General features: G+C 40.9%; 1 protein-coding gene across 2 annotated transcripts in view; it reads left to right on the top strand.

Moving 5' to 3' along the window:
- Positions 1–16,887, top strand: part of LOC119579003 (6-phosphogluconate dehydrogenase, decarboxylating-like) — a 43,069-nt gene extending 26,182 nt beyond the window's left edge. The window contains exons 1-12 of one of the 2 annotated variants that reach the window (XM_037926738.1): positions 5,514–5,562; positions 8,072–8,600; positions 10,800–11,020; positions 11,674–11,779; positions 12,011–12,149; positions 12,604–12,780; positions 13,473–13,557; positions 13,979–14,121; positions 14,512–14,604; positions 15,404–15,537; positions 15,709–15,931; positions 16,131–16,887. In XM_037926738.1, the coding sequence (XP_037782666.1) occupies positions 8,542–8,600; positions 10,800–11,020; positions 11,674–11,779; positions 12,011–12,149; positions 12,604–12,780; positions 13,473–13,557; positions 13,979–14,121; positions 14,512–14,604; positions 15,404–15,537; positions 15,709–15,931; positions 16,131–16,250 (1,500 nt within the window). In that variant the 5' untranslated portion in view covers positions 5,514–5,562; positions 8,072–8,541 and the 3' untranslated portion in view covers positions 16,251–16,887. Of the gene's footprint in view, positions 1–5,513; positions 5,563–8,071; positions 8,601–10,799; positions 11,021–11,673; positions 11,780–12,010; positions 12,150–12,603; positions 12,781–13,472; positions 13,558–13,978; positions 14,122–14,511; positions 14,605–15,403; positions 15,538–15,708; positions 15,932–16,130 lie in introns of those variants that run through there. The other variant, XM_037926817.1, reaches the window with a different exon arrangement.
- Positions 16,888–20,000: the final 3,113 nt, after the last annotated feature.

Consider the following 20,000-nt stretch of genomic DNA (forward strand, 5'->3'; position numbering starts at 1 on the left):
CCTCTTTCATTATTATTATTATTATTTTCTCATTCTTCTTCTTCTTCTTCTACCTTCATCGCACCTTCCATATTCCAAATCATCCACCCATTACTTACTTACTTACTTACTATTAAAGCCATTTCTCAGACTATCACGCGTCATGTCGCTGGCCCTCGCGCTGGCACCCTCGCTGGCACTCCCGCTGACACCCTCGCTGGCACCCCCGCCACGCCCCGCCGGCTCTTGAGGGGCATTGGGGGGGGGGGGGAGTAATTTTGAGTTAATGTTATTATTATTGTTATTGTTGCTATTTTTTCTTTTTCTTTTTATTATTGTTAATGTTTCTATTACCGTTTATATTACTTTATTATTATCATCATCATCCTTATTGTCATCATTATTATCACCATCATCCTTATTGTCATCATTATTATCATCATCATCATCATCATCATCATCATTATCATTATTATTGATAATAATAATGATGATAATAATAATAATATTATTATTCAAACAAAACTCGAGATTATTTTTTCCGGTTTCCTGTTCCTCCAATGGAAATGGGAACATTAACCAGGGGTGAAGGGGGAGAGGGGAGGGGGAGGGGGAGGGGGAGGGGGGGACGGTAAACAGGGGATTGGATTTCACACGATCTCTTCATACGTCTTGGGATGAACGAGGGGGAAGTGTGGGCGGCGTGGGCGGATGTGGTTGGCTTGTGTGACCTTTGCTGTGGGTGGGACTTGCCGGCGTGTGTGTGTGTGTGTGTGTGTGTGTGTGAGGAGGGGGGAGGGATGTGTGTGTGTGTGGTTTTGTGTGTGTGTGTGTGTAGTTGTGTGTGTGTGTGGTTGTGTGTGTGGTTGTGTGTGTGTGTGTGTGTGTGGTTGTGTGTGTGTGTGTGTGTGTGTTTGAGGAGGTGTGTGTGCGTGTGCATGTACATGTGTGCGTGCATTTCTAAAGATTTCATCCGACAGTAAAAAAAAAAAAAAAAAAAAAAAAAAAAAAAAAAAAAAAAAATCACCGAAGAATGAGGCTGAAATTTGAAACCGCAGAAAATTGTATATCCGGTCGTTTGCCTCTTTTCTCTCCTTTTTTTATACAAAAGTTACCTGTTATTAATGACGTGGAATTGCGTGGTTTATGGAAATCCTCCTGCTTGTATTGTCTCAATTTTTGTTATAGTTACAATGATTACCGTTTGTTAAGTAATAATTTTCGTCACTTTTTTTTCATTTATTTATTCATAATAAGTGAATGAAATCTGATTCTTTCCCTTCCGTTATTCTATTTCCTCCTCCTCCCTTCCTCCTCTCCTGTGCTTTCTCTATCTCCTTGCCTTTTCTCTTCGCTTGCCGTTCTTCCATCTCTGCCATTTTCTTTTTTCTCATTTTCCTTCCTTTTCTCTCCCTTTCCTTTCCCTGTCTTTCCTTTTTATTCCTTTTCCCTTCGCTTCTCTACTTTTCTCTGCCTATCCATTCGTTCCCTTTCCCTTGCCTCTATTCCATTTCTTTTCTTTCATTTCTTGTCCTTCCCCTTATTTTCCATTCCCATCTCTCTGTCCTCCTCTCCTATGGTTATCGTTCGTTTTCTGTCTCTTCCTACGTTTTTTTTTCTTCCTTCCTTCCTTCCTTCCTTCCTTCCTTCCACGGTATTCTACGTTGCGGTGGCAGGGTCCTCGTCCGGCAGTCTTGCTACCCCGTGTTCAAATCCCGCTCCGCCGGTGGATGGTCACCCCGGCCATTCTTGCACACAGGGGGGGGGCGGGCGGTGATTTAGGAGCAACTATAAACAGACTTTCACACCAACGATAACTATTGTTCAACTAAATTATTAAATTATTATGATGTTTACCTCTCCCCCACATTTTCATATTCCATCTCCCAATTAACCCCACCTTCCCCCCCCCCTCCACCCTCTTCCTCTTCCTCTCTTCCTCCGCTTTCTCCTCGTTTCCCTTCCTTTTCTCCTTTCCTCCCGGGCGAGCTCGTTTCAGGCAATTACTCGTAGTCAGACTACCGATCAGCTGACCAAACGCTGATATTCTGCCGCTGGAGGGGGGTGGGGGAGTGGGAGAGGGGTTTCAGGGGGGGGAAGGGGAGGTGGGTGGGGGAGAGGGGAGGGGAAGGGGAAGTGGGTGGGGCTAGGGGGGAGGGGGAATTAGGCTTTGGGAAAGAGAGGGGGCAAGAGTGTGGCATACGTTCGTGAGGTTTTCTCTACCCGCAGAGGCGTTATTCCGGCGGTTAGTGGAAAGGTTTTCGACCGTATTGCGAACGAGTGAATGGGGATCAAGACTACAACATACTTCGAAAAAAAAAAAAAATCCTCCACCGTTTGGCCGAAATCCCCATGCAAAAACTATGGGATTTTCAACCGTCTTGAAAGAGCCAGTTTTAGATGACCAGTTGTAGTCACCCCTGAATTTTCTTCCGCTCGTCACGGAGCGTAAAAAAAAAGTGGGTCTTTCCTTTGACGGTTTGATAATGATCGAAATGGCTTCTTTCGGCCGTTATATACACCTGGTATGGGCCGTGTGTGTGTGTGTGTGTGTGTGTGTGTGTGTGTGTGTGTGTGTGTGTGTGTGTGTGTGTGTGTGTGTGTGTGTGTGTGTGTGTGTGTGTGTGTGTGTGTGTGTGTGTGTACACTTTCAGATAGGAGGCTAATGAGAATGTGGTTTAGTTCACACACACACACACACACACACACACATATTCAGACAAACACACACACACACACACATTCAGACAAACACACACACACACACACACACATTCAGACAAACACACACACACACACACACACACACACACACACACATTCAGACAAACACACACACACACACACACATTCAGACAAACACACACACACACACATCAGACAAACACACACACACACACACACACACACACACACACACACACACACACACACACACACACACACACACACACACACACACATTCAGACAATCACACATGCCACAAGCGCACGCACGAAGCACCAAGCAAGTTTCTGCATCTTCCCTGTGCATGGCGAATCCCGGAGGTGTGCATGAGACCGGACCTGTTACGGCTTATGCATGACCGTTGCGGCGGAGCATAAATCACTCGCATCCGGCGATACACAACCGATGCGCAGGTGTGCTCGTGGCTGAGGAGGCACGTCATGCAGGTGGAATTAAATGCTTGTTTACCTTGCCTTCACGAGAACAGTTCTGATGTTTACGTGTTAGGGGAGAGGGAGAGGGGGAGGGAAGAGAGAGGGAAAGAGAGAGAGAGAGAGAGAGAGAGAGAGAGAGAGAGAGAGGGGAAAGAGGGAAAGAGAGGGGGGAAGAGAGAGAAGAGAGAGAGAGAGAGAGAGAGGGTAGCGTATAGAGAAAGATAAACAGGAGTGAATGCATAATTACATTTATTTAGGAATTTATAGTTTTTTTCAATTACATTTTTTTCATCTAGTTCTTTTTTTTTTTTTTAATATCATTGATGGTTTTATTGAAACTACAGAAATATAGGAAACCTCTTCTTGCTTTCCGAAACATTTCGATTGACAATAATTTATTTATAAATGCATATTTACGTTAATAAAGGAATGAGGTGTATATAGACAATTATTGTGACAGTAATACCCGTCATAGTAGTAGTGGTAGTAGTTTCTGTACTATTAGTTATAGTAATGATGATTGTAATAGATATGGTGTTGTAGATGGAGTAGATAATAAAGATAAGGACACGGACAACGCAGAATTATTAGAATAATAAAATTGCAACAACAGTAATTGATCACGAATTCCATTCCCCAAACGATAGGCCTACTACATCAGTGCAAACGGGTCCGTAATGCGCCGAGAGTTAACCCCCAACGACGGTTTTCTCTGGTGTAGGAGGAGAGAGCGCACGGCGCTAGTGTTGGGCTGATTGTTTTTCGTCTGGTGTTAGGAGTTGTGGAGAGAGGATGCCTGGCGCTAGTTGTTGGGGCTTGATGTGTTTTTCTTCCGGTGTTAGTGACTCCTAGTTGTAGAGAGAGGCTGCCTGGCGCTAGTTGTGGCTTGGTGTTTTAAGAGTGAGGGAATGCGTGGCTGTTTGTCTGTCTGTCTGATTGTCTTTGCCTGTTGATAGTGGATTTCGACAAAGGTGTGGAGGTGTAACGAGGCGGCTAGCTAGATGGGAGAAAACCAGTGGTACTTGAAAGGCTGATAATGGAGAATGTTAGAAAGTGGAGGTTACAGTCTCTTTTCTTTTTTTCCAAACTCTCGCTTTTACACGCATAAACACACACACACGCACGCACGCACGCACGCACGCTTTTTCTCCCTCTTCTACTCACACATCATCTCCTCCTACCTCCTCTCTCACATCTCTCTCTCTCTCTCTCTCTCTTCTCTCTTTTGTCTTCTCTCTCTCTCTCTCTCTTCTCTCTCTTCTCTCCTCTTTCTCTCTTTCTCTTTCTCTCTTCCCCTCTCTCTTTCTCTCTCTCTTCTCTCTTCTCTTCTCCTCTCTCTCCTCTCTCTCTCTCTCTCTCTCTCCTCTCTCTCTCTCTCTCTCTCTCTCTCTCTCTCTCTCTCTCTCTCTCTCTCTCTCTCTCTCTCCCCCCTTTATCGCCAAGTTGCGAAAGTGGCGGCGTTGGTGGAGCGTAGAATGAAATATACCGCGGCGTCGTTTGCGTCACCCCTCTTACAACAGAGGTCCTTCGCGAGGCATTACGGCGAGGAGGGCTCGCTTGCTGCCGAAGGAGGTGTCAGGAGGAGGAGGAGGAGAGAGAGGAAAGAAAGGGCGATCGGGGAAAGGGAGCGAAAGTTGATTAAGGAAGAAGGGAGAAAAGTGGTGGTGGGGGGGATTAGGGAGGGAGAGGGAAGACAGGGAGGGGCAGAGGGATGGAGGGAGGGAGAGAGAGGTGAAGAATGGTCGGAGGTTGGTGATAGGGGCGAGAGAGAAGGCGAAATCGGATAAAAGAAAAGAGGGCAGGGAGCATAAATGTCAGCTAGTAAAGCAGCTTGAAGAATGGAGAAAATGTAATTTGTTGTGATTGATGACATGTGGTTAGGGAAGGTTGGTTAAGTATAGTAGTGATGATGTTTTTAACTGCAGATAATTTGTAGGTCTGTCGCTTTTCGCAGACACACACACAAGCAGAGAGAGAGAGAGAGAGAGAGAGAATCATGTGAAACAAAACAAATAAAGACAAAAGGAGGTAGTATTCGTTTTCAAAGATTTTCTGTAGGAGAGCAAGTAACATTATGGGCGTCGTGCATGCGTGCGTGCGTGCGTTCGTTCACGTGTTGCTTGGGAGGGGCGGGGCAGGAAGAGGTAGGGTGGAGTAAGGAGAGGGAGGAGGAAGGAAGAAGTGTGAATGAAGAGTGAAAGAGAGAGAGAGAGAGAGACGGAGAGAGAGAGAGAGAGAGAGAGAGAGAGAGAGAGAGAGAGAGAGAGAGAGAGAGAGGAACGGAAGGGAGAGGGCGAAGGGTGAATGGAGAGGGGGGGGGGGGGGGAGGAAGGGGAGGGGGGTCGCGTTAGTTTCCCGAGCGAGAGAGAGGCAGTGTTACACTTGTCGGTGTGGTGTGCGTTTGTGTCTCCGTCTCGTCTCGTGTGATATTTTTGCTTATCGTAGCGTCCGTCTCTCGCGCGCCGTACGCAATCGTTATTCTTGATATAGTGATTTCGTTTTATCTCTCGTTTTTTTCTTTTTCTTTCTTTCTCTTTTTCTTCGTCTTTTTTTCTTCTCTCTCTGTTTGCAATTATCTTCATTTTATCTTCTTATCGGCTGCCTTGTCTTTCCTTTCTATTTATTTTCCTTGTACCTTTTACCTGTACACGCATCTTAATAATTTCTTTCTCTTGATAAGACCAATTACTGAGCCTCTTTCTCCGTCATGACCTAGTTGCTTCTTGCTTTCAAATATCATGTTATTTTCATATCTCCAGTTACCGGTTCTTCCGTTTTCTTGCATTACACGATCTGGAATTCAGTGTACCGCCATATACCATACTGGACTTCGGTGTAGCTTTGCCTATCTTTCTGAATCGCAATTTAATGCCTCGTGTCTTATGCCGCTCTGGACTTCAGCCATGTACCGTGCTGGATATCAAGTGTAACGCTATGTGTACCATCCAGGATATCGGTGAACAGCCACGTACCGTTCTTGGATATCAGTGTCCCGTCATGTACCTTCGTGCACCGTGGAGGGCCCTCGCTCGCGCACTGGTCCCTTAAGTCATGGCACAAGTATGCGTGACACTTATTGATCACCGGAAGGGAGCATGAATTTAGTCAAGGCGCAGGAAATGGTGGAAAAGAAAAACAAAACTAAAAACAAAGAAACGGAACAGTGCATTGTGTGAAGAGTTTTTTTGTGTGTGTGATTTCTCCGTCCTCTCATATGCACCCGCCTCTGAACTTTTTTTTTTTTTAGTATCCCCTACCGAGTTTTTATTTTTTTTGCTTTCGTTTTTTTTTTCTTTACCTTTCTCTACACCTTTCTAATTAACATTTCTGTGGTTTTAAATATTACGTGTGTGTGTGCGCGTGTGTCTGTCTGTCAGTGTCTGTGTTTGTTTTAGTACGAACTTGCATTGGCGAATTAAATACACCGGTTCATAAAAGCATCTGGAAGTTTAATTAACAGAATTTCAAGTATTTCTTACGTCACCAGAATGTAGATCAAGATTGGGAGAGAATAAAAACTTGCTCGTTCAGTATTGTATATGTTTGTGCGTGCGTATGCGTGTTAGTTGAACTCGCTGTTGCACAATGGGATATTAACGATCTTGCAAGTAAAATGTCGTGATATAGGTCTTGTGCAACATGGTTTCAAAGTCGGCCTCTTTGCAAACTGAATTGTTCTGTTTTCTGGTTCGTCTACTTTTACTTTGATTTATATTCACATTCGCCTTTTTCTTTTTTTTTCTTTTTTTTTCTTATTCTTATTCTGGCCTCGGAGATTCAGGTCTGCCTCTCGCTCTTATCTGCTTCTGCTTTTAATTTCTTTCGCTTTTCCTTGTGTTTATATGTTTGTCTGTTCCGCTGTTTTCTTTTTCTTTCTTTCTTTCTTTCTTGTCATTCTGGTCTTTCGAGTTGTATTCCATTTTCTCTTTTTAGGTTATTATTTTATCTTCATTTCTTTCCCTGTCTCTTTCTCTCTCGTCCTCCTTTCCACCCTCTATGTTTTATTCCCATTTTCCTTCTTACGGTTCCTTCCTTAGTCTCTGTTGCCATTCCTTGTCTCTGTTGCCATTCCTAGTCCCTGTTGCTGTTCCTAGTCTCTTGCCATTATTAGTCTCTGTTGCCATTCATAATCCCTTTTGCCATTCCTAATCTCTGTTGCTATTCCTAGTCTCGGTTGCCATTCCTAATCTCTGTTGCCATTCTTAATCTCGGTTGCCAATCCTAGTCACTGTTGCCATTCCTAATCTCTGTTGCTATTCCTAGTCCCTGGTGCTATTTCTAATCTCTGTTGCCATTCTTAGTCCCTGTTGCCACTTCGCGCGGCTTTCCCTCGCAGTGACATAGCGCGAACTGCCATGCGGTCGATTCGGTGATAAATATTTGATTCATTATCTGCTTTCGGCCGGTTGGGAATTTCGTTCTGAGGGGTTCTGTGTATTCGTGTGGTGGTGGTTGATGTTTCAAATATTTACTGTGTGAGAGAGGGAGAGATAGGGCGGAGGTGGGGGGGAGGGGAGACGGTGTGGTGTGTGTGTTTGTTTATTTTTCAATTTTACTCGACGTGATTGTGCCTATGCTTGCTTGCCGTTGTGATTGTGAAAGCTGAGTCAAGAGTAATCTTAATGAGAAGCATTTTTTTTTATTGCATTCCTTCAGTTTCATTGTTTTCATGTCTGCTTCGTCGTCGCCTTCTTGGGTCTGTCTTCAGTGATGTAGGAGAACACGAGAGTAAAGGAAAACATGAAAGCACTTTAGTAATTCCTTGTTAACTTGTTATTTGGCCTCTCTCTCCTTTCTTCTTTGGCCTCTTATTATCTTCTATGCATCTCCCTCTCTCCCATTCGTCACGTGCCTTTCGTCGTCCGCTGTTTAAGAAAGATATTCCCGTGAAAATGCCGATTATTAACAAGTACTCGGAACTTGCTTTCAGTCAGAACAACACGCTAAGAGCACCCGAGGTTTCGTGCTGGAAAGGTGAACATTGACTTTATTGCTGCCATTGTTGTTCACTGCTGTTCAGCCTCGCCAGGATTATATTGTGTGTTTGTGAGACGCCGGACGAACACGGTGACCTACAGTTTCGAGGTCTCACATCTCCGAGATAGATGTCGCTGACGTCATCCTAAGTGAGCGATATTCTTTTTCCTTGGGAGAGTTTTCCTCGAGGACGGAGAGCAAGCGCGGAGAACCATGCGTTTGCCTGCGAAGGATACTTAGTGTGTGATATTGAATTCCCCTCCCCCCCCACACCCTTTCCCTATCCCCTCTCGCCCCCCTCCCTCCCACACACCCCCATCGCTCCCTCTCGCCGCTTAGTCCTTGTCGTGAGCGGCGGTTCGAAGCTCCGAAGCCCAGAGGGAGTGAAGCACGAGGCACGCGCTGTAGGCCGCTCGCTTCAGGATGGGAAACGTTCCCTGCCGCACCATCAAGACGGTCACCATGCAGAAGATCGAGCCTGTGTGAGTATGGCGCCCTTGCTCTGCCGTCGGGCTTCTTCGTGGGCGCTCTCTCTTTCCACTCTCGTCTACTTTTTCATTTTCATTTGTTTTCTTCTCTCTCTCTCTCTCTCTCTCTCTCTCTCTCTCTCTCTCTCTCTCTCTCTCTCTCTCTCTCTCTCTCTATTCTACTCTCTACTTTCTCTCTATTCTACTCTCTCTATTCTCTACTCTCTCTCACTCACTCTCAATCTTACCCTCCCCTCCCCTCCCTCCTTTCCCCATATCTCATACGGCGTTTTTATTATTATTATTTTTTTTTTTTTCATTTATTATTATTATTTATTTTTTTTTTTTTGTCTTCCTTTTAAATATATAAATTGAATGAAAATCCATTAATAATTTCCGAGTTTGGGCTGTGTATTTATTTGTGTTTGTGACCGATTGCTGAGCGACGGACAGCATTTACATGTGAGAGATTACACAAAATATGTAACCAGAACAGATCTACTAAAATGCACATCCAGCATGACAAAGACGTTTTATACTAGCGGTCCCTTGGCTTTGGGTGTCCGGATTTCCTCGTTCGAAAATTGTTTCAAAACGTTTCGAATCTGTCTATGAACTACGCATTCTGTGAAAGTAAATAGTTTATGAAAGAAGCTAATTTTCTTATAAATGTTGGGCCGAATACCCGCTTGTATTGTTGTTTGGTCTACGAGCTTTAGTGTATAGGTAATGATTAGCATTGCGTTGTTGCGAGGCCTATAAGGGTTTAGAAACAGCTGGCTTTATTGACCTTATTTAATTAATGTTATAATAATAATGAAAATAATAATAATATGTAAATTACACACACACACACACACACACACACACACACACACACACACACACACACACACACACACACACACACACATATATATATCACACGTATATACATATATATATATATATATATATATATATATATATATATATATATATATATATATATATATATACATATACATATACATATACATATACATATACATATACATATATATATATATATATATATATATATATATATATATATATATATATATATATATATATATATATACACATACAGAGAGAGAGAAAAATGATTTAGGAACTCGTGAAATTGTTTGTTTTATTTGCCTGCCGCCTTTTGTGTGTGAACTGTCTAAAACGGTGATTTAGGATTAAATTGATGTGAACACTGGTGCGCGTGCGTTTGGGGAGGCGGCATCGCAAAATCTCTGAACCCGTCGGTCCAAATTTCATGAGGCGGTTGCTCGGACTCCCAAGGCAAACGTTATGCTTCGAACGCCGCCCGTAATTCGCTCGACTTTCACTTTGAATTAGGATGATTCTGCGTCTAATTGTGCTGTTAATTACGGTACGCTTGTTTGTGGTGGCGAGGACGGCCGTTGATTATTACTCTAAATTCAATTTGAACATTCATCTGCTTATAATCTATATATTTGCATGTTAAACTTGAAGGTAATGGTTAATACATTGCCTTTTTATGACAAGAAAACGTGTAGCAAAATCTGTAAATAATAAATTTGAGAGATTTGATATCGTCCCAATGAGACGACATTGGGAGATATTTCATGCTACTAGAATTCGCATTAACGTTAGTACTATGGTGGTCGTTGTTGTCGAGACATGGATGCGACTCGCTGGCTCTGCGCCCGCCATATGCGTGACACGATATCACGTAATTACTGTTGTTTCCACCGGTGAGGAACGCTGCCTTGGGGTGAAAGTTGGGGCTTGGACAGATGGAAGCGAGCCTTGGGAGTTTATTTTAAGAGCATTAAGGTCCTTGGCTTTGGCTTCCATGGGCGGCGGTGTGAAGGCTGGGATGTTGGGACCTCGGGTTAGTTTCTTTGGTTAATGTACCCGCAGGTGTTTTCGTAAATAAGTGTGGATTTACGTCCCTTCTTTGCCAGTCTTTTGTCTTTTTTTAAACCAAAACAGTGAATACATATGTATACAAACGTGCGCGCGCGTGTGTGTGTGTTTGTGTTTGTGTCCTATTTATGCCTTTCGCTCGCGCGCGCGCGCACACACACACACACACACACACACACACACACACACACACACACACACACACACACACACACACACACACACACACACACACCAGAAGCATGCCCTGATAAATCCCACGGAACTGACCCCTGCCCCCCTCCCTTGCAGCGCCGACATCGCCCTCATCGGCCTGGCCGTGATGGGTCAGAACCTGATCCTCAACATGAACGACCACGACTGGGTCGTCGTGGCGCACAACCGCAGCGTGGAGAAGGTGGACGACTTCCTGGCTAACGGCGCCAAGGGGACCAAGGTAATCGGCGCCCACTCGATCGAGGAGATGGTCGCCAAGCTTAAGAAGCCTCGCAGGGTCATGATGCTCGTCAAGGGTGAGTGCGAGTGGAGGACTTGGGTACAGGTGGCAGAGAAAGGGGAAGGTAGGGAGGGGCGGGGTAGGGTACAGGTGCTAGGATGCATAGGGATCGGGTATTGCACAGGTGGGCGTGAGGTAGGCATAGCAAGGTCCAGGTACAGGTGTAAGTATAGATGGGATGGGTTAGGGTACTTGTCCCATACAGGTAGGATGGGGTATGGCACAGGTACACGTAGGATGAGGCAGGGCGTAGGTTAAGATGAGGTGGGAAGGGAAGGTGGGATTAAAGATTAAGTACAGGTAGGGGTGGGTAGGTGGGAGATGGCATAGGGTTTGTTTAGCACAGTGAACTCTTTAGGGAAAAGAGAATGAAGTGAAGAAGGAATTATGGGGTTAAGAAGAAGGGGAAAGTGTGTTGTAGAGGGCAGAGGTAGCAATACTCCTTTAAGGCTAAAGGATATGTTAAACTACTAGTAAATACATCCATACCCTTTAGATATTCCATATAACACTAGTCCTTAATTTATAGATGTTTTATAAGGAGTTCTGACTTGCATTATTTTATGTATTGAGTAAAAGTGTACCTTCATTTGTTAAGTGTTTACTTTCCTTAATCCAGCTACCACTTAACAGCATGCCAACATTCCCTTATGCCACTCACTATTACAGCTGGTGCAGCCGTAGACGGTTTCATTGAGAAGCTGGTACCCCTCTTAGAGAAGGGAGATATTATTATTGATGGTGGAAATTCTGAATACCAAGACACACAGAGAAGGTATGTTATGACCATGAATACCAACAATAATAAGATTTACCTATTATAAGAATAGGTGTCAGATATGTTTCAGATTTATTTGTTCCATATTATGGTTATCATCTTGGTATATATTTTGTTTTGCATTTATATTTAGAAAATACAAACTTCACCAACATTTACAGTAAAGCTCAGTATTAGTGATGTTTATTGCACTAAGAATTGTTTTCACTAATAAAACACAACCAACAGGTGCCAATACCTTGCTGAGAAAGGCCTACTGTATGTTGGGTCAGGGGTTTCTGGTGGAGAAGAGGGTGCCCGCTATGGCCCCTCCCTCATGCCTGGTGGACACAAGGAAGCTTGGCCCCACATAAAGGATATCTTCCAGGTACAAGAGAGATTTTTGCCTCTGCAAATGTTGTTCGTTTCTGGACTTCATTGGTTTATTGGCAGGATTATGCAATAATTTACAGATGGATATGACGGAATTCTAAGGAAAGGAAAAGTTGTTGCCTATTTTGTTGGTGAAATGAATGGCACATCATTGTCTTGGCTCTTACCAGGAGTTTCATGTATGTCAAAGACAAGAAACCTTATAAAAATAGCATCAAACAGTTAAGAACTACTATAGATTTTGATTAATAATATATTTCTTAGAACTGAAACTTTTAGAAATTAATTTCCTCTCTTAATTGCTTTCAGTTTCATTATTATTGTCATATAGTGTACAGAATTTTACTATATGTTTCAGAGTTTTAATTTTTGCTACTATTATAATTTTACAAGTATGCTTCTTGGTCTTAGTCTTCCCAGCATAAATGACTTGATTATTTTCTCACCAGAGTATTGCAGCAAGGTCAAATGATGAACCATGCTGTGACTGGGTTGGTGAGGATGGTGCTGGTCACTATGTTAAAATGGTGCACAACGGCATTGAGTACGGAGACATGCAGCTCATCTGTGAAGCTTACCACCTCATGAAGTCTGCACTGGACATGACCCCTGATGAGATGAGCGAGGTAAGCGTCAGTGGAGAGGTACAGTTTATTGATGATGGTCTATTTATATCTTTCTCCTTTTATTCTGATTTTTTTCCTCCCTCTAATACCTTTTCATATTCCTTTTTATCTCCATTTATTCTTTTGTTGCACCTTTATTCATCATGTGTAAGTCAGAGATAAGCCCTATTTAGATCAGTGGTTCCTACCCTTTTCAATGCATAAGACCCCTTTTGTATGAATTATTTTTCAAAGGATCCCAGGCTTTGAAATGTGTGTCTATTCAAGAAGCCAATTTGGTAGCAAATTACAACTTACGTTTGTCTGTTTCATCAAAAAAACATATGTAACTTGAGTATGTAATTAAGTGATTGATTGTATTAAAAAGAACATGAAATGAAAGTTGGCATTGGAACTTAATGATATTTCGGACTTGGACTGCAGGGATTGACACATGTAGGCTGGCTTTAGAAGGTTGCTAATGTTATTACTGCATAATAATTAACAAATTTCTAAGGCTGCCATAGACCATAGATCATCCTTAATTGCAAAAAATACTAATAGGATCTGGGCATAGAACGCTGGAGGTCTGACTCAACTAGTTGCATACTTCGATCTGGTCAAAAGGATGAAAATCTCTGAGTCAAGTCAGGTTCCAGATTTAGATAATGAAAGCCCAAGTCTAACCTCTTTTTCCATTGCTCTTGTTACAGGTATTCAAGGAGTGGAACAAAGGCGAGCTTGATTCTTTCCTCATTGAAATTACTGCCAACATCCTGGCCTTTAAGGATGAGGATGGTGAGTACTTGTATCGTCTTCGGTGTTATTTGTCTCTATGAAAAAGGGCCTATATTGATTTGGCATTTTCTTTGTGTGTCTGTCTAAATTTTTAGTGTTTTGTTATTATTAATCAGATTGGGCACAAGGCTTTTACTAATTTACATATGCGTGAGGCAAGGAAGTACCACTGTGAATCATGTACATTTTTAGGAGTCTGGCTTCAAAATGACTCTCTCTGAAGTGAGTAGTAAGTGCAGTGTGAAAGGGAGGAGTATAACCCTGATCTTTTAAGTCCAGTTCTTCAGATTTTAAAACTGTTTCTGGGTACTTACAGTCGATGGAGGGGCCCAGTTTTATGCAAAACAGTATGTGAATTTTAATTTTTCACATGTTATGCGCATTTTTGCTGATTTGTGTACCTCTTGATTTCAACCTTTAGGCAAACCTCTTGTGGAAAAGATTCGCGATGCAGCTGGTCAGAAGGGAACTGGAAAGTGGACTGCTATTTCTGGGTTGGATTATGGTGTGCCAACCACGCTCATTGCCGAGTCTGTGTTTGCCAGGTGCCTCTCAGCATTAAAGGTGTGGCAATAATAATTTGCTTTAATATTGTTTTATTATTGTTATTTGTTGTTTTGTTTTCCATTATAAAAAGTCCTTGATAAAAACTGAAAAAAGTATTGATGATAAGTAAAGATATTTCTTTTATGATTATAGTCATTAATTAATTGGTTTAAAAAATATGCATAGATATTTTACAAAAATTACTCAATTGAACAAGTTACTTACTTGAATAAGTAGCTAAATGATCTGTCTTTATGGTCTTTAATGTAGTAATATTTGTTTCTCATTGTTCCTATTAGAGACTTAACCATTCATATTTATTTTGAATCCTAATTGATATATTATACTTAGATGGCAGTAGGGTATTAACATAGTTAAGAATTGTAACCAGTATTCTTTCCCACTCAGGATGAACGTGTAAAAGCCAGCAGCATCTTAGATGGACCTGAAGAAACAAAATTCACTGGTGATAAGAAGGAATTCATTGAACAGATTCGCATGGTAAGCAAACACTGAGGGAGAAAAGAATAAAATTAAGCTGTTGAAATGCAAATATTCATAGTATGATGATAATGATTAAGCCCATTGTCTGTGTATATGTATGCACCCGAGGAAGCACCACCTCACAAATTGGTTGTATATATAATGCAGTGTGAATTATTTCTGTTACTTAGAATCACATTTTATTTGTACAATTGTATAAATGTTTGTCATTTAGAATAGTTAGAACAAATTATTCCAATACCACTGGAAAAATAGTGTTCACTGTAAGAGTTTTGTGAAATATCTCTGCACATAAGTGATGGCTCCACAGTTGCCTAGACACCAAGGGGATAATAAGACCTTATGACCTCACCTGATGTCACCTTTCCTCAAGTTTTCATTGGGGGAAAAATTACTAGTACTATCAATATAGATATTATTATTATTATTTTATTATTATTATTATTATTATTATTATTATTATTATAGACATTGGTATTATTATGATTATTATAGATATTCTAATTATTATGGTGTTTTTGACATTATGAATAGAAAAGAAAATATTTTCAAAACATTCATAACTCATAAAAAATTGCAAGTTTGCAAGGAGTAGTAACTGGTTCATTGGTAAATAAATACTTGTGGAGCCATCTATGTATAAAGACGGGTAATAAGCTAAACGCATTGGGGATGACATGTATTTATGCCATCCCTGGTAGCAATGGATTAATGTTGTTGTGATTATTATTATTTGTATTAGTTTTAGTAATAATTTAAGATTTTATGTTTTCATGTTTTTGCTCTTTCTCTTCAGGCTCTGTACGCTAGCAAGATTGTATCCTACGCCCAGGGCTTCATGCTTTTGAGAGAAGCAGCAGCCAAGTTTGGTTGGAACTTGAACTATGGGGGGATTGCTCTCATGTGGAGAGGAGGCTGCATTATCAGGAGGTGAGATTTTGACTTCATATAAAATTGTGGTGGATTTAGAAGTAATTATTGTTTAATGAGAATTTCATTGGAGTAATTCCTACTTTTTTTTCTTTATCTTTTTCTTTGTAGTAATGTTCACTGAAGATGAGTTGAAGATTCAACCTTTTAAATCCCTCCTCTCCTTTCCAGTGTGTTCCTCGGCAACATCAGAGAAGCCTTCGAGAAGAACCCCCAACTCAACAACCTCCTCATTGACGACTTCTTCAAGGAAGCCGTCGGCAAGTGCCAGGCAGGATGGCGTGCTGTTGTTGCGCAGGGAGCTCTGCTGGGGATTCCTACGCCAGCACTCTCCTCCGCTCTGGCTTTCTATGATGGCTACCGGTCTGGTGTCCTTCCAGCAAATCTAATTCAGGTATTTAGGTCCTTCCCTCTTTTTTCCTTCCTTCCTTCCATTCTTCTTTCTTATTTCTACTTCCTTCCTTCTATCTTTTTTTTGTGTGTGTGGAAGGAGGATTCACTTTTTTCCTTTTGATGCGTAATGCATTGTGGATGGGGATAGATGTTGCAGCATAGCCTTTGATCCTCGGCATTGATTTTCCTCCTCTTTCCAGGCTCAGCGTGACTACTTTGGAGCCCATACCTATGAGCTTGCAGAAGCCCCTGGCAAGTTCCACCACACCAACTGGACCGGCACAGGAGGCAACGTCTCTGCCACAACATATGATGCCTAGAGAGTCCCTATCACAGGTTGTTACCATTACTGTCTTGGTGCCTCAAGGTGAAGACTGCTTGGATGGTGAGGTCTTGCCAAAGATGCTCTCTTGGAGTAGTCAAAATGAACAGCAGACCAGTTTGATTGTTTTATATATGAGTGTGTGCATAATACATCGAAATAGATACTTGGAAAATTACTGATATCACAAATGAGTTGTGATTATCACCATGATAGCTGTGTAATTGTTTTAGGAAACTGTGCATATGTGTATGTGAAACCAGTGTCTTCTGGAATGGGTAATAGATACTGAATTAATTATTTGAACAGATGTCTCAAAAACCAAGACGGTAATTTCTGCCTCATTTGTCTTTGATACATTCCACATAAGTAGCTTTATGTATTAAATTATTTTTTAAAGTATGAGAGTATTTAGTATAAAATAGATTGTTAGTAATGTATTACTTTTTATAACTGGTTATTTTCCTAATAACCTGCAATACAGAGTTGTAAGGTATATATATATATATATATATAAGCCAAATATCTATTTGATAAAAGTAGATAGATTTAGACTGGATTTGTTTCGAGAAATTTTTGTAAAAAAGAAGAGAAAATTGTTGCATAGAGCCTTGTATAAAGATATTTCAGATCAATTGTTTATTACTATCATATGATGAAACTATTTTTTACAATATTCTTATGTGCTTCATCAAACTGAACTTTTTTTTTTTTGCTTCAGATCTCAAAAATGATTCGGTGTATTAATTTTTTTTTTCTTTTAGTCCTCTTCATTTATCAGTATTGTTCTTAAAGTATTGTCTTGTCTCTTCTCTTTTGTATTTTAGCAACACAAATTTTATTTCTATCATAAAGCCCATTTTTGAAATAAAAGTAAGATATATGTAAAGAACAGTTTTTTTGTTTTCTTTCTATTCTAGTTTTTTTTTTTTTTTTTTTTTTTTTTTTTCTTTTTTCTTTTACCTTTTATGAAACTAAAACTGCAAGTTAAGTGTGTGCAGGCAAAAATATATGTAGGTGCATACTATACATAAGTTATCAATATATTTATATCCAAATGATCCTCCAGAACCCTTTGACATACAAGTGACCACAGAAATGAAGTGTTTTTAGATTCTTCCTCACATTTCTGCACAAAACACATTTTTTTCTGAACTTTGAGTATGGATTACATATAGATATTGGGAGTCTCTGTTCTTTGAATAATGTAATTTTGATGGCTAAACTATTTTTACAAAATTGAAAGCTACATAAGCCAATTTACGGTTTATAACTGTTTTCAGTTAAAACCTACCTTTGCAATCCTTTATCGAAACCATCTTAATTGATATTTTACTAAGTTATTCACAAATCTGTTATTACATTTATTAACCTTATAAGTTCAATTGAATTACTTGGTCTTCAATTTTTCTACATGCTTGCTAAACATATTCATTTTCTTGCATATCTTCAAATTACATGTCAAGCTTTAACACAAATTTTCATGTGTTTTGCTGATGGCATGGACAATGTAATATAGTTAAATTGCTTGACATTTATTGCGAATTTATTTGGCTACAGCTGATTATCTAAGATCCTTAATAATGCACTCTTCTAGAAAAACAGATTGCACCTCAAGTGTGAGTAAGGAAGAGAGTGAGAGAACAACCTTGAGCAATTTACATAACATAGTCACCCAGTCCCTTGGTCGTTACCATGGGAGGGTCTTTGGAGGCGGAGACTGAGGGATCACCCTGCCTTGGACATCAGCCCTCGCCTCAACTAATTTTGCAGGGTCTGTTCTTTCCTTTTCATTCTCTTCTTCATCCCCTTCTGTCCACTTATCCAAATCGTTAAATCATACTTACCCTTTTCTCCACAATACTTTACCATATGCTGTGTAACCTTTGATATCTGGTACATTTATTTGTTTTGACCAACGACCATTCTGGAAATCAACAAACATTGCCTTACTAAGCCAAAAAACTTTGCCCCCAAGCCCCACCCTACCTCTGTTTTGTATACGCCGCTAATGACCTTAGACGTTGACGCGGCAGAAAATTTTCAATAAATAAACCATGCAGAACGTACAGTCGTTACAGTGAAGCTTTGCATCCTTCAAACCTATTGTATTTTTAGGTATGGTATCCTTGACCTGACAGTATTAAACCAAGCTAAGGTCCTCATCACAGGTCAAGGCAACAAGAAAACTATATGAAGTTCAAATAAGAAGTAAATATTTTGATATCTTGTGAAGAAAAGAACGCGTAACTGCTTTACTCTTTGAGATGGTACCATTAAAATAAGGCTGTAGATCACTTAGTTATGATCATATCATTTAATTTTTGTATAAGTTGCTCTATACTGAAAGAATCCTCCCCCAATCCCTTGCTCATTGTTCCTGTGGGGGGCTTAGGAGGCGGGGACTGAGGCCCAATGTAGGGACCCCCCCTGCCTTAGACCTGAGCCCACGCCTCTTCCAATTTTGCATTTTTGTCTTTTCTTCTCCTCCTTTCCTTTTCCTTCTCTTCTTCAACCCTTCTTCTTTCCACTTAACCTAATCGTTAACCCATTTTTACCCTTTTCGCCACAATACTGCCGTAATGTTGTGTGACCTTTGCCTGGCAGTTTTTACTATTAATCATTCTGGAAATCCACGAACATTGTCCTGTGAACTCAAAAAAGCACCTTATCGCTATATTTTGGAGACGCCGCTGACTTTTGATATTGACACGACAGAAACTTTTAAATAAATAAATAACACTGAAAGACTACTGTATGAGACAGGACGTAAGGAAAGGGAGTGGAGGGAGAGGTTCTGCCTTTAATACGGGAACAGATAAATAACCTGTAATTACGCCACGTTCAGAACGGAACTGCCACATCAACTTGTCAGAGTTTGATTGGGAGATGCGGGGCATGTTAAGAAGGGAGGGTAGGGAGTGATAATCATGCCTTGTTCCGCGGTGATCACCTACAGCGATGAGTCTCATACCGCCACACAATTCTAAACGACTTAGGCAAAATTGCCGATACAGGTATCTTCCTAGATTGGCCAATCTAAAATGGAAAGGAATTGAATTGTGTGTATCAACTAAGATACCGCAGTGATCTTGTAATTAATTACCTTACTGACCTGTCTGTTTACAGGTTGAAACAAACCATTTGCATTACATCTCATATTATGGTGATATAGCAACCCGTGACTTCTATACACACTCTCTTAAGAAATGGATAGTTCTTAAGATGTGATGAGACTTCACTCCTCCCATTCGCACAAAACCCAATTTAAAGTCATTCCTTCCCCTTACCACTCCTTTGATGTTCCCTAAAACTCGTCCTCATTATTTTTACCTCCAACTTCATCATTAATCATCAGTAGTCCAGCGGAAGATTTAGTTGTGGATAGTGTGGTCATGTATGTATCCCAAATGGAGAAAATGGTTCGAGAACTTTACCGAGAGTAGCTGGGAGAGAAGAACGATCAAGTACATGGTAATCCAGAAGTAATCCAACAAAGCGTAGGTCCCGTAAAATTTTATTAAACTTTGTCATGAATATCTACAGGGGAATTTGCCTGCGATATGATACAAGAACAAGTAACACCCACACAAAACCCGAGTTGCTGAGGGGCCTTCTCGGCAGCTACAAGGTTTGCCATGTATCTATCCAGTTCACGTATCTTGTATGGAATACGAACTGTGCTACGTTCAGGGGTTTGAATTTAGCTGTAAGGTGTAAGCACAGACAGTAGTTATACCTAACCAAC

This window comes from Penaeus monodon, chromosome 1, assembly GCF_015228065.2.
Source record: "Penaeus monodon isolate SGIC_2016 chromosome 1, NSTDA_Pmon_1, whole genome shotgun sequence".
NCBI lineage: Eukaryota > Metazoa > Arthropoda > Malacostraca > Decapoda > Penaeidae > Penaeus > Penaeus monodon.